This window comes from Cyprinus carpio, chromosome A11, assembly GCF_018340385.1.
Source record: "Cyprinus carpio isolate SPL01 chromosome A11, ASM1834038v1, whole genome shotgun sequence".
NCBI lineage: Eukaryota > Metazoa > Chordata > Actinopteri > Cypriniformes > Cyprinidae > Cyprinus > Cyprinus carpio.
In genome coordinates, this window is record NC_056582.1 from 15,582,980 (window position 1) to 15,597,346 (window position 14,367).

Here is a 14,367-nt window from a genome sequence, read left to right on the forward strand (position 1 = left end):
CCTGCATTCTTGCCTCAGTGGCTGAGGCTGACTCTATTGAGGTAGGTTGGGCACCTGAAATTGAACAGATGGTAGCAGCATTGGTGCTATCACCAGATGAAGTGCTTAGAGGCAACATACGCTGCTCAAGTGCGCAATGTGGTCATACTGACACATTATTGAAAAAACCATACGAGTCTGTAGCCTACATAACTCAAGAGAATACTATTTGCCAGCTGCTGCTTGCCCGTAACACAATAAATGTTGACCCCTCTGTACCTCAGTTCTTCCAGATTGCCCTGTTGACTATAGGTCATGTGATGGGTAAACTTGGGACACTTTTAGCAACCTTTAACTACTCCATTGTTGTTCAGTTCAGTCGTAGTACAAGCGGGGTATGGCGGTTGGTCGGTATTAGTCCCGCCCCTCCTCTACTGTGATTGGTCAGCTGACTAAAAGTGACAGTGATAAGCACTGCGTTTTACCCAAAGTTGAACATCCTTCAACTCTCGACACCAAGAAAAAACGCCCGAGCGCTTAGCGTTAAAAAGACACTCAACACTTAGGCACGCTCCCGACGTTTTAAAAAATGCGGTGTTCCCATTGAAAACAACTGAAAAAATATGCCAGCCTCAGGGAAAAATGCTTTGTTTGACACGCGGCCTAACTCAGGCCCCACGGGCTCCTTCTTTTAGGATGCCATTGATGCCAGCTCACCCACACTACTCGAGCTCAGAGCAGCAGTTTGTTCACCACAGCAGTCCTCAACTTTAAACACCATAGAGTGGCCAAAGAGACTCCAACACAGGTTCCTAAAGTGTCTTCCTTTCTCAATGTTGCGCACAGTCAATGTTCTACAATACATGATGAAAGGAAACTGGTTTGTGAGTGTAGACTTGAAGGATGTTCCCATTGCTGAAAAGTTTATGTTGTTGCCATATCTACTTATCATGCCCTGGTCGATGGTGCATCCTTGGGGTCTCACAACCTTGTATGTAGTTTTCTGAAGGGAGCGAGGCATTTAAAGCCTGTTCATTCTAATCCTTTTTCTGTTTGGGACTTGCCGCTTGTTCTATAGTTTCTTTGTACACCACAATTTGAAGCATTGGATGTTGTGGATATTAAGTGGTTGTCCTTGAAAGTGTCTTTTCTGTTAGCCATTGCTTTCGCTAAATGCGTTTGTGCGCTTCATGCCCTGTCAATAAGTGAATAAGTGCTCACACTGGTTACCAGAGAAATCTGGAGTCATTCTTCAGCTTCCTCCTTAAGGTCTTGTCACCACAATTTGTGAATTAGTCTATTCATCTGGCTGCTTTTCAACCTCCTTTTTCTCCCTCCGATGCAGCTGGGGGGAGATCTCATCTTGTGTGTCCTGTATAAGCTTTGAGGTGCAATATTAAGTCTACTAATTCTTTTAGACAGACAGATCAGTTATTTATCTAACCTGCCTTTACCAGTGGGTGCTAGTGCTTAGCACCACCTCTGGTGGTCAGGAGGAATGAAACAGAACGTTAGTTACATATGTAACTGTGGTTCTGTGAATTCCGGATGACCGCCAGAGTTCCTCATCATTCAGAATGCACCAGAAAGCATTCAGAGGCTGGGCATCGAGTTTATGTGGTTTATATCCTCACATCTCGTTCTACGTCATGACGTGACTATGTTGGTATTTCATTCTCGATCTATCTAGCTGATGCAGGGATTATCCACTAGTGCTTAGCACTGCCTCTGGTGGTCATCTGGAATTCACATAACCACCGTTACATATGTAACTAACGTTAATGCATATAACTGGTTTCATTTAAAAATATTACATTTCTTAACAAAATTTGGTTCCATTTTAATTAATGCAGGAGGACTGTAAAAGTTTCAGGTTTTTGGAGGACGTTTTATGACTCCAAAAATCCAAAAATAAAAAAATGTAAAAAATTTAAATGATTAGTTTTGGATTTTTGAGTCCAAAACCATTTGAAAATTGTTTTGAAAATCAAATCAAAAACAAATACATCTTGAAAATGTTTTCATTTATTTTTGTTAAGGATAATAACACTGTTGTCAATGTCATCTCTGTGCATCTCACCTCATTCTCCTTCAGCAGTGTTTCCACCATCAGAACATCTTCATTTGGTTTCTTCCAAGACTTTGGTACAGCAGAAACAGCTTGGGCGATCACAAAAAGGACAACACAATTGGTAACTGGTCATTTGACCTTTTAATTTTGCCTGCTTTGTAACATGAATCATGAAGAACAAATACCTGAGGGTATGAACTTTCTAGAATTCTGAGTTTGTGATTCTGAAGCATCCTGAGCCTTCGGTTGGACATTGTCTGAAGACTTGTTTTGCTCTGCCACCTCAAGGACAACTGACTGCACTAGTGGTGGCAAACCGGGTGGTGGTCCAATGACAGTAGCAGTGCAGGAGGTGCTTGAAAGGGCCTGCACTGTAGGAATCAAGGGCACATGTACAGCTAGAGAAGGGAGGTGCTCTGCTTGGAGCTCCTCCAAAGCCACTGGAACTTCCTGACCAGACTCCTCCGTTGATAACATACCCTGGGTTGGCAGCTGAACCTTGCAGGACAATGATATCTTTAGGGCTTCCTGGACCTCAGGTTCTTCATAGCTTGATAAGGGAGTTTGAGACTCGTCAAGGCCATTTACCACTTTGAGGGACAGCGAGGGCGAAGCAGACAGTCTGAGAGAACTTTCAGGAATAGAGTCCCCACCAGAATTAACCAGATGCATCTGAGCCTTGGTAGTTGAAGGAGAAATAAATTCAGGTTCTCCTGCAGCAGTTGGTTTAATGCATTCACTTGAAGGATGAGAGGGAACATCAGAGGCCATCTCTGGAGAAGAGGCTAATAATGGAAGACTTGGGGCTTCTCTTTTCTCTAAAGTGGACTCTGAAGGCCTAGGCCCAGGGGATACAGGCATTACGGGAGCAGACACCATTTTTGGCCTGTCATCTATAAGGTCAAGGGCAAAGATAAGGTTAAAACATGAATAAAAAGAACTTAAAGACCTTAAGAGACAAATATTAATCACAAAAGCTGGTTGGGTGTGGAGTTATACCTAAATTAGGTTTGCCATCCATGGGCGCAGGGCTCTCTGAGATTCTCTGAGGTGGGTTGACACATGTCATTTGTTCTGGGGTCTGACAGTTGCTTGGCTGTTTTAGGGTGAAAAAGAGAGGGAAAAAATGCATACACATCAGTCAACCATAGCACAGTCCTGCAGAACAAGAACTTTGACTATGGGCATAAAGCCTAGCCCACAGACTAGCTTATTCTAGCCCATAATCACCCACCCAACAACAGCTTACTTTATGTAAGTCTGGGTGGATATGGTAATGGTATGGTAATAATTTCCTTGCATTCCCATGGCATGAATTTTTAGGACATGAATCATAGTAATACCATGTTTTTTTTGAACATGGTACCATACTTATAACACATTTTTGGGTAATACAATATTTTTGGATAATCTTGTTTTTTTTTTTTTTTTGGATAGGTACCATGGGAATAACACATTTTTGAACAGATTCTATGGCAATGCCATGCTTCTGGGTATACTGATCTTATGTTTATAGACAGGTACTAAGGTAAAACTATGTTTTTGGACATAAGCATGCTTTCTGGACAGGTATTATGGTATTACCATGTTTTTTTGGACATAAACATTAGGTACTACCATTGCATTCTTTGAAGTACCTTGGCGTATCATGTAAATACCATGGTACATATGGTAATCCTTCGGTGCCATGGTATACATTAAAGATGTCAGCATCTGACATAATCTGTGACTTTGTCATTTACATTTCTGCCGAAACATTTAGCTGCTTGTTGACACACTTTATCGATAATTTTATTTTTTTTGATTGTCCATAGACCAAAATATACATATAATGGTGCAGCCAACAGCCTAAAGGCAGTCACACACCGGGTGAGAAGCGCAGCATTGCATCGCGCCACGTCTTTAAAATTCAAACACATTGTTTTCTATGAGTGTACACACAACGGCGGTGCCTTTCAGCATCTGACTGCGGCGCCCAGTTACGTCATGTTGTACTTGTTGTATGAACTGTTCTAGACGCGGTGCGGCGCTGCGCTTATCGTCCAGTGTGCGACTGCCTTAATGCTCTCAATGTGTTTATAGGGATTATATTGGGGGCAGTGTGTGAGAGCTGGAACTAATCCATGCACACCCTGTGTACCAGAGATAGAGAGAGAGAGAGAGAGAGAGAGAGAGAGAGAGAGAGAGAGAGAGAGAGAGAGAGAGAGAGAGAGAGAGAGTGAGAGAGAGTGAGTAGTGGGTAGCTACACATGTCTGGAAAATAGCATTGGACAGGTAAGCTTAAAACAGCTGAGCCATGGACCCAATGGACATAAGTAGTGAGAGCTTAAAGCGGTGCTACACCTGCCCCTATTTGAAGTGATGCCTGTTTCTGGAGTCACAGAACAATGTGTATTTCTTGCCTGTGGAGGGGTGGGTGTGTTGGACAGGTGTCCTGTGGGTGGGGTTGGTGTTGAGGAGGTCTGTCCTGCAGGTGGGGTTAAGGTGGAGGCTGGGTGCCCAGCAGGAGGCGTAGGATTACGGCTTCCAAACATGATTTCCTCTGTGATATCCTTTCCACCCTGGTTGGGGTCTCGGATCCGAATCTGGGAGGACAATGGCACAAAACAACAAATAACTCACTAAAGCAACCGGATCAATCACAGTTCCCTAGCCTACAGGGCTGTCAGAAGTACCAGCACTTCAGTACCAACTGTATTTTGAGTCACTGATTGCGGAAAATATTCCCCTTTTATAATATCCCCTTTTTAAAATATTCTCTTTTTATATTACTATATTTCACCAGTGTTCAAAAGTTTGGGGTCAGTAAGATTTGTTTTTTAAAGAAATTAAAGGGGTCATATGATGCGATTTCAAGTTTTCCTTTCTCTTTGGAGTGTTACAAGCTGTTCGTGAATATCGTGAAGACTTGAAGATACCGTGAAGCTGTTTCAGTGGTTAAGTTGTATTTACAACACTGTTCCAGAACAGTTCATCCCAAATATTCAGATGTGTGCAGCACATTTTATGGAGGACTGTTTCCAGATCCTGGGAGAGAAGACTACAATGGCGGCTGTTCTGACTCTGTAAGTCTGTAAGTATGTTTACATATGTAAAGGATTTGCAACTGATGATTCAAACGTGAGTTTTGAGCAGTGTAGAGCAACGGTTCTCAATTCCAGTCCTCGCGCCCTCCTGCTCTGCACATTTTGTGTGTTTCTCTTATGGTTTCACACTTTGTTCTTTTCGAACATTAGTGCCCTGCGAAGTGGACATCACAGGATATTCTGCCATGATTCCAGGACGAAGCGAACCTATAAGTTCCATTCAAAGTGCACTGAAGTGTGACGTGAGACGTGAATTTAGAATGTATTTATTTATAGAGGTATATGATATCACACTTGTCTGTGTGTGAAGACACTGTGCAGCCCAATCTGTGAATGAATCTTCCAAAGTGAGGTAAACTTGAACTGATTTCCCCTGCTCAGGGAGTAGGGAGCAATGAACACTGTGTAGGGACCATGTCAATGGGAACACAGTTCATGCACGGAGCTCACTTCTAACAAGCTGATTATCTGAATCAGATGTGTTATCAAAGAGAGATATGCAAAATATGGGGGGTGCGAGGACTGGAATTGAGAACCGCTGGTGTAGAGTAGCGCTTGTTGTTTCTCCGATCACAAATGCAGACATGGTTTTATGTTTACGCGGCGCGATGCAACGCAACGCCCAAAAACACAGTATAAGTCATTATAATCCATAATTATGTCTCCAGTGGATGCAACAAATGGCTCGTTTGTAATGGGTTTTATTGTTTTTGTCTTGTCGTGCCAGTGTTCTAACCAGGACACGCATCACAGTCTGATCACAGTATGGCAATGGGGTATAACATTTCCGTCACACGATTGAGGTATTCGGCCAATCACAAAGCACTGGATAGCTGGCCAATCAGAGCACACCTCGCTTTTCAGACCGATGAGCTTTGTAAAAAACGACGCGTTTCAGAAAGGCGGGGCATAGAGATAAAAATATTTCTTACACACCAAATCAGTGAATTATACTCATTTTTGAAAGATCATGTGACACTGAAGACTGGAGTAATAGCTGCTGAAATTCAGCATTTCCATAACATGAATAAATTACATTTTAAAAATAATAATACAGAAAAGTTATTTTAAATTGTAATAATATTTCACCTTGTTACGTCATTATAAGTGTTTGATCACCACATTTGAGTGATCATTGCAAAAAATTTGTTATTTATATATATATATATATATATATATATATATACACACACTACTAACTGTTTACTTGAAAAATTATTTAAATAAAAAAAAAATAATTATAATTCAGCACTATACAACATTGCTTTAATTTAATCTATTAATATTTATATGATTATGTTACTTCAATTACAGGAGTATTTTCAACAGCACATTCATTTTAATTTTTTTTGGTCTTGACAACTGAAATATTTCACTAACATTTGTATCCTGAGAGTTCAATTTACTGTATGTGATGAATTCAAAATCAATCTTTGAAAAAAGCTTAGATACAAACTGACATCTTTAATTGGCTGAGGAAACCTATACAATCTTTCAAAAAGGCATCAACCTCACTGACATAGTAGACCTTTCTGTAAATTTAACACATTTTACTGGATTCAGTTTTTCTAGATTTTTTCAATTTTTCTAGACCCTAACCCAATACTAGAGAGTTACTTTCCATGATTTATTTAAAAAATAATAATTTTTACATGAGGCTGGGTGATTTCTAACTGGCTTAAATCTCACTTTGGCGTGGGATAAAACACCTCGGCTATGCCAACCTCCCAGCATGCAACAAAACCACCACATCAGACAGTCTGAATCAAATATGACGGGTTGCAAATGTCACAAATTGACTTAATTCCCGGATTAATTCAATACTTATACTTCATCTTAAATTCTGTAAATTTAATAGACTAGAATAACATAACTGCACAAAAAGCTAAGGTCAGTACCAAGGTAAAACTTATACTTGATGAACATCCCTTTTAACAGAATTTTTGCATTTAATCTGGGTCTGCCAGCCAGGGCTGTTGGGATTAAATCCAAGCCTTATCTATCTAAAATGAATTGAGAAATAAGTGGATCCTTTGGCATTTCTAAAAATGAGGCAGAGTGTTTCAGGTACTCACTGGTTTCTTTTCACGCTTGGCTGGTGGAGGTGGCAGTGGTGCAGGCACTATGATGGGTGGAGAGGGAGGGTACACTGTCTGGCTGGCGTAATATGGCGGCCCGGCAGCTGTTGTTAGAAAAGAGATGGAAGGCAGGAAAAAAAGTGAGTCACATCACTGTGTGAGCTGCTTTCACATGAGATGTAAACAGTCTCGGAGTGAATCGCTTTCTGGAAATGGGGTCATTTCTCAGTTAATCAGACACACACTGAAACAACCTGGAGCTAATATGAACCAGCCGAGTGTGACGCAAGCGCACTCACACTGAGCTGTGCACTACAGAGAGGTCTGTACTTGCCATAAGGAGCAGGGTATTCCCCAGGCCCAGGTCCTGGATAGAAGGTTCCGGACCCTGGTGGCTGGATGGCATATTGCTGCGGGGGTCCAACGTAAGGTGCACTATGACGATACTGAGAAGATGAGGAGAATTTCATTAAAATATATATTTATACACTACTGTGCAAAAGTCTTAGGCCATTAGTATTTTCACCAACAAAAAATGGTTTACTGTAGTGTGTCAGTAGGAAATATCAGTGTACATTTCCAAACATTCCTTTTGCTATTAATTGTAACAATGGCGCAAGAATTTTGTATGCACAAGGAGTCTGACAACAGCCAGTGCTCCACACAAAGATCTGATCCCAAAATCATCAAGACATGAAGAAACTGAAAATTTACACAGAGTAAATCCATTAGAACTGTGGCAATCTGAAGACTTTTGCACAGTAGTGTATGTGTATGATTGCACAAAAACATGATATTTCATATTCATTGAGTTTCGGTTGTATTAAATTCTGCAATACAAAGTCAGCAAATGACTTTTGTTAAATTTCCCATCTAAATTTTATTTAAATGTAAATAAAAAAAAAAAGTTTTAACAATATGTCTTGTTAAGCATTGCATCTGAATTTTATTAAAAAAAATACTTAATACTTAAATAGTTATTTAAAAAATATGTTTGTATAGAAACATCTAATATAAATACATCTAATAAATATTTCATGAATTAAACATTTATTACATGCTAATATACATATTCATTAAATATGTTGTATATAAATATTTTAACATTTACTATAACATAGTATAATAAATGTATACATTTAACATAAACATATAAACATTTCTGTCATACAAAGAAAAATAAAACAAAACATATAAAAATAAAAATAGGTTAAATATCCTATTCAGGTTTTGTTTATAAATAAATTAAATAATGAAACATATATAAGGGCAAATTGGGTAAAATTGCATTAAAACAGTTTTTCCATCACTGTGGGAACCCTGAAAATATTTTGTGTACAAAATCCATTTTTGGTGATTTCACAGTAACAGGTCCAGTGACTCTTTACCTGGGGAATGTAGTACTGGTGTGTCTGGGTAGGAAAGGCCATGGGCGTCATGGTCATCATGATGGCCTGGTTTGGGGGATAAACCGTAGCCGTTGGGGTCTGTGAGCCTGGCCGAATGGAGGGGCTGTTGGTAGAAAGGTTAGGTCGTGCCTGCTGCATCTGAGTCCTGTGGAGGAACTGAGGAGGAAGTCAAAGACATGAGAGTTAGGCAGAAACAGAGAGAAGAGAAACAAGTCAGTGTAGACATAAGACAGTTCACCTCAGGACATCCTCCCGTGTCTGTCAGCCAGTGTATACATATCATAAGGCATTTGAATTTGCAGTTAATTGACAATCTAATATTCAGACACTAGAACAGCACAGGGTTGGTCTGAAAGACGATGCCATCATCCATCGCCGTTGGCTAAAAGAGGCATCGTGATTCTCCCCTCCATCCCACAATTAACATATTTGTTCCCGATCACAATACAAATTACATTCAAAACAGTTCAATGAACACAATTTAAACAGTAAAAACTTTACTAAATATTAAACCAAGCATATAAAAACAGCAACAAAATTCAAAATAATTAAAATTAAATTATATTAGAACATGCGGGGCGGAGTGTGGGTGATGGATAATAAATATATTACAATAAAATTAAAATAGCTTAATAATAATTCAATTTAATGTTTTAATCCTCTGACATCTCCTCCGCATTGCTTCTTAGGCCCAGGTATACTTCACTTTCGGCGTTCCATTCCATTTTGCGCACAGCTAGAATAGCAGTTATCATGGAATTATATCAATTCTGCTCATCCAACAGACACAATGAAATAAACATAAATACACACACAGCAGCCTGGAGAAATGAGCAGTATTCTCTTTCTCCGCTGTAACGGGATGGTGGCACAGCTCTGGCACAAGGGTTTATTCATCAGGAGAATACTGCATGCCTGCTAGAGGAGTCGTCCCCTCCCCCATCACTTCCACCCCCGCTTTCCCTCTATTTCTCTCTCTCTCTCACTCCACACAGCAAATATTACCTCAGCAAACCCAGTCAGCCAGGCAGCACTGGAGCGAGAGGTGACCCCTCTCTCTCTCTCTGATTCTACACACATTAGATATACATACACCATATGAACATTTTCTTATAGGACTAATAAAGTCTGAATGTCTGTCTGTGTGGTGAATTCTTCAAATAGGGCACATGTTCAATCCCTTAAAATGATTTCAAGGTGAAAAAACAACAACAATTGTAGTTAAAGAATATATAACATATATATATATTTTTTTAATTGCTGTCTTTTTAATAGTGTTTTTTATATTATTATAATTAAGTCTTTACAGTCTATATTAAATATTAAATAACACATAAACAATAAATAATCTATTATAACAGGCTAAATAAATTAATAAAAAAATTTGTACTTAAATAAAAATGGTTAATATAATGGTTTATAAAATATTGACTTTTAGGAGAACTGAAGACCAGAAATTCACATACAATTCTCACATAGCCTAATTGACACACACACACAACTTCTCAGAGAGTAGGGCAACACGATTATGACAAAAATCATAATTGTCGATTACTCCCTTGAAATTGTAATTGCGATTGTTAATTACGATTATCACATTTTACAATGATTGATGATTATTCCATTGTTTGATGCAACTGCATGCCGTATTTTTATATGAAAACAAACAAGCTGAAAACTACGGAAGAGGATTAGGGCCAAGCAATAATAAAAAAAATAAAACCATCTCGAGATTAAAGTCATTATGTTGCGAGATTAAACTCGTTACATTTCGAGAAAAAAAGTCGAAATACAATCTTGAGAATAAACTCATTAAATACCAAAAACAAACTCGATAATAATTGAGATTAAAGTCGTTAAATTTCGAGAAAAAAAAGTCGAAATACAATCTTGAGAATAAACTCATTAAATATCGAGAATAAAGTCGTTGTGTTTCGAGATTAAACTTGTTAAATTTCGAGAAAAAAAAGTCGATATACAATCTTGAGAATAAACTCATTACATTACACGCCATTAATGGCAATGCCGTACGGTTTTAATTTATCATAGCTGTCCAAGTGCCAGAGTGCATTTGGGTGAAGCCAGCGATAACCTATTTGTCCTCTGGTTGTCATTTCATGTTGGACAAAAGCCAGTAGCCTACATCGCGCAAATTGGACTGATTTTTTCTTCTAAAAAGACCTAGCCGCTTGCAAATTCACTTTAAAGTTCGTGTGCTAATTATTATTTTGTCATAATTAGCTAAAGTTTATAGTATTTCTTTGTTACTGAAAGATATAGGCTATGCAATGAACACTGATCGAATGCGTTATTCTCTACATTTCATTTCGACTTTTTTCCTCGAAACACAACGACTTTATTCTCGAAATTAAATGAGTTTATTCTCAAGATTGTATTTCGACTTTTTTTCTCGAAATTTAAACGAGTTTTTTTCTCGAAACACAACGACTTTATTCTCGAAATTTAATGAGTTTATTCTCAAGATTGTATTTCGACTTTTTTCTCGAAATTTAACGAGTTTAATCTCGCAATATAATGACTTTAATCTCGAGATGGTTTTATTTTTTTATTATTGCTTGGCCCTAATCCTCTTCCGTAGAAAACACTAACTGTAAAACCTTTAGTGCTTTTCTATAGTATTAACCCTTAAATGTTAAATATACATCGGATTGGTTTCTTCTTTAAATTATAAAAAAAGTTGTAAAAATATGAATGGTGTTATAATGTTATAATAAAACTAAAACAATGGAAAATCCCTTAAGATAACATGTAGAAAGAAAAAAAAAACATATCTTAAGTGTGCAAAATAACATAAGTGGACTTTGAATGATTAATTGCCGCTTTGAATGATTACGTAATTGTGGCATCCATAATTGTAATCGCGATTAGAAATTCGATTAATTGTGCAGCCCTATCAGAGAGCGTTTTGGCTTTGCTTTAGTGTCCTAATAGTCAGCACAGTAAAACTCTCTCTGAGGAATGTAATTTCTTACTTCTCATTTAAATCCAAATCCATCAATGCAGCGCAATGTAGAAATTCACCACCTTTAACAATAAACTTCAAGACAACCACTGTCAAAGCTTCAGATTGCCTGTTGTGAGCAACGTTCCAGTTATTAAGCAGAATCTGCAGGTTTATTTGAAAATGTTTGGTGTGCTACTCGCTTCCAGGTGATTGTCACAACAGACAGACGATTGCTTTAGTTAATAGTTCAAGTAGAAAGCAGGTTTAACAAAATGCAGGATTCCATGAACTAGATGTTGTGATTTCACACTATTTTGCTCTTTGGTCATACACAATATCAACAATCCACTACATTAAAACATTGATTAAGGCCATGCTCAGATGCTTATTCCATGACTTGTGATAAACAGTCTGAATAAGCCTCAATCACACTCAAAAATAAATGTTTTGTATTAGTATTATAATTAAAAATAACAGTTCTGATGTCTAATATATTTGTGGAAACCAAGATACATTGCCATAATTTGCCACCACTTCCAAGGCAGAAGGTTATTTTCATTCCTCCCTAACATCCAACCTAATCACAGGGCTCAGGTACACCCAAAAACATCTAACAACATGGCTCAGAATAATCCAAGCCTATCATTTAACAAGTCTCGTGGAGATTTCCCAAGGCCACGAGTGTGTGTAAAGACAAGAACAATAAATGCAGCAGACGCCCCTTGGCGGATGACTGAAAAGTGATTTAATACCACAGAACTGATCCGCTAGTGCCTGAGAGCAGAGCGGTGATTATGCGTAGCGGTCTGAACTCAGTGTGTCGGCCCTGCAATGAACATGCTGCTGAGTGTCACTGTGCTTTTTGGAGAGCATTTATCATTTATGTGACTAAAGCTCAGGAAGAACTGGACAAGTTGGTTTTGTTAAATACACTGAAAAATAAGACTATGCACTGACCCAAACTGGATTTCACTACATACCAGGGATGCACCGATACCAATAATAGTATCGGTATTGGGCCGATACTGCGCTTCTGTACTCATACACATTAAAGTGCTCCGATACCACACAGTGTGTGAACAGTGCTGTGTCCAGACAAAAAACACAGACAACAGAACACCAGAGAGCAGAATGGAGTACATGTACATGTATGTAATTAATATAATGTTAACATTCGGTATATTCACGCCTGTATAGCTGATGTGCGCGAGCGCAAAGCACGCTGAGTGGATTGAGCGCATAGCAGCACAGGTGCGCGAGCTTGTCTAGCAAATATCCCTTTCTCACACATACCACTGTAAAAGTTTGTAGTTCAGTTGAATATGTCACAAGCAAGTAAAACTATGCTGATGTTACTAAAGTTACTTGACGGTAAGGGAGAGAGCGAGAGAGAGAGAGAGCATGTGCACTTCTGTTGCATGATCTTGATTGCTGTTTACTCCATTAGCAAATGCATCATTTGGATAAAAACTAAATCGTAAATATAAAACATACAAAAATTATAAGGGCATTCACTATAAACAACATTTATTTTAAACATCAAGCGTACACAAATTTAAAGCGAAAGTGAAACTAGCAGCCTGTGTGAAGCGCACTAGGCTTTACATGTCTGTTTCATTCATCACTGATACAAGATTTATGTATAACTAGTGGTTCCCTGCATTATTACAGGAAAATGTCTGAAGATTACAGTTCTGAGCTGCTGCAATGGAGCTCTAATATGCTATTAAATTAAAGATGAAATACCATAAAGCAAAAAAAGAACAGTGAAAGTAACAAAAGCTTGTACAATACATTGTAACAGGAATAATTAAGGGTGAAAATAACTGAAGGAAAAAACTATTTGCTAAATGAAACCAGCTAACATGATTCATATTCTTTTGGTTTCTGTACACACAATTTTTTACAAATGCAGTTAAAGTTCAAGTATTGGTTTCAGTATCGGTAAGTACCAAAACCCCCTACTATATACCCTATAAAATAATGTGGTTAAGGGACTGGAGTGGCATGCTTTGGTGTAAATGGACACAATATGGGTGAGTTTGTGTAATAGGGTGGCATGTTGGGGCAACTCACACTAGATGCTGAAAAGAAGCCTTGACACTAAAACAACTTGCTCAGAGGAACAGCTCTATAATTAAATCTATGGTGTATGAGGACAGTGCGCTCTGTTTGCATAAGGACAAAGAGAAACAACGGATTCAGCAAAAAATGAGCAGAGAAGCCAAGTAAAGACAGTTAATGGTTGAAGAAATACTCAGAAAAAGATGTGGTAACATTATATTACAATCATCTCAAAAGACTCTAAAATGAAATAAAACCAAATAAATGACAAAAAAAATATGATTTAAAAAAAAAAAAAAAAAAAAAGAATATGCCCTTATTAAACACCTAGAATAAACTAGATATTCTAAATTGCTTCTTAAATGATCGTTTAACTCACTATGGCAGCAAATAATAAAACATAAAACAAACTGAAAAAAAAAGTGAAAACTTGGTAAGATTTTTTATTTTATTTTTATTTTTAAATGTAATACTTTATAAAAAATAATTTTAAAATTTTCAGAAATATCGGTTTATATACCTTCAGCCACCTTTGGGTCAAAGGTGAAAACAGAGACCTGACAAAGGAAACAAGAAAGGAAAGAAACAGAAGACCACCACTGGAGAATAAACAGTGCTTGTGTGTGTGTAATGGGTGATTTCCTCTCTATGTGACTCATACAGGCCAACAGGGGATCGAGCGCAGCCTGGGGCAAAGACCACTTTGTGCTAAACT

General features: G+C 38.1%; 1 protein-coding gene across 4 annotated transcripts in view; it reads right to left on the reverse strand.

Annotated features, from left to right (window-relative positions):
* LOC109050298 (eukaryotic translation initiation factor 4 gamma 3-like) overlaps nt 1-14,367 on the reverse strand; it is a 47,356-nt gene that overhangs the window by 18,998 nt on the left and 13,991 nt on the right. For 2 of the 4 annotated variants that reach the window (XM_042766490.1, XM_042766488.1), the window contains exons 6-12: nt 8,603-8,779; nt 7,549-7,660; nt 7,212-7,318; nt 4,453-4,635; nt 3,050-3,146; nt 2,236-2,943; nt 2,060-2,139 (exon numbers count right to left, since the gene is read on the reverse strand). In XM_042766490.1, coding sequence (XP_042622424.1) covers nt 2,060-2,139; nt 2,236-2,943; nt 3,050-3,146; nt 4,453-4,635; nt 7,212-7,318; nt 7,549-7,660; nt 8,603-8,779 — 1,464 coding nt within the window. Of the gene's footprint in view, nt 1-2,059; nt 2,140-2,235; nt 2,944-3,049; nt 3,147-4,452; nt 4,645-7,211; nt 7,319-7,548; nt 7,661-8,602; nt 8,780-14,367 lie in introns of all 4 variants that reach the window. The other 2 variants (XM_042766489.1, XM_042766487.1) reach the window with 1 other exon arrangement.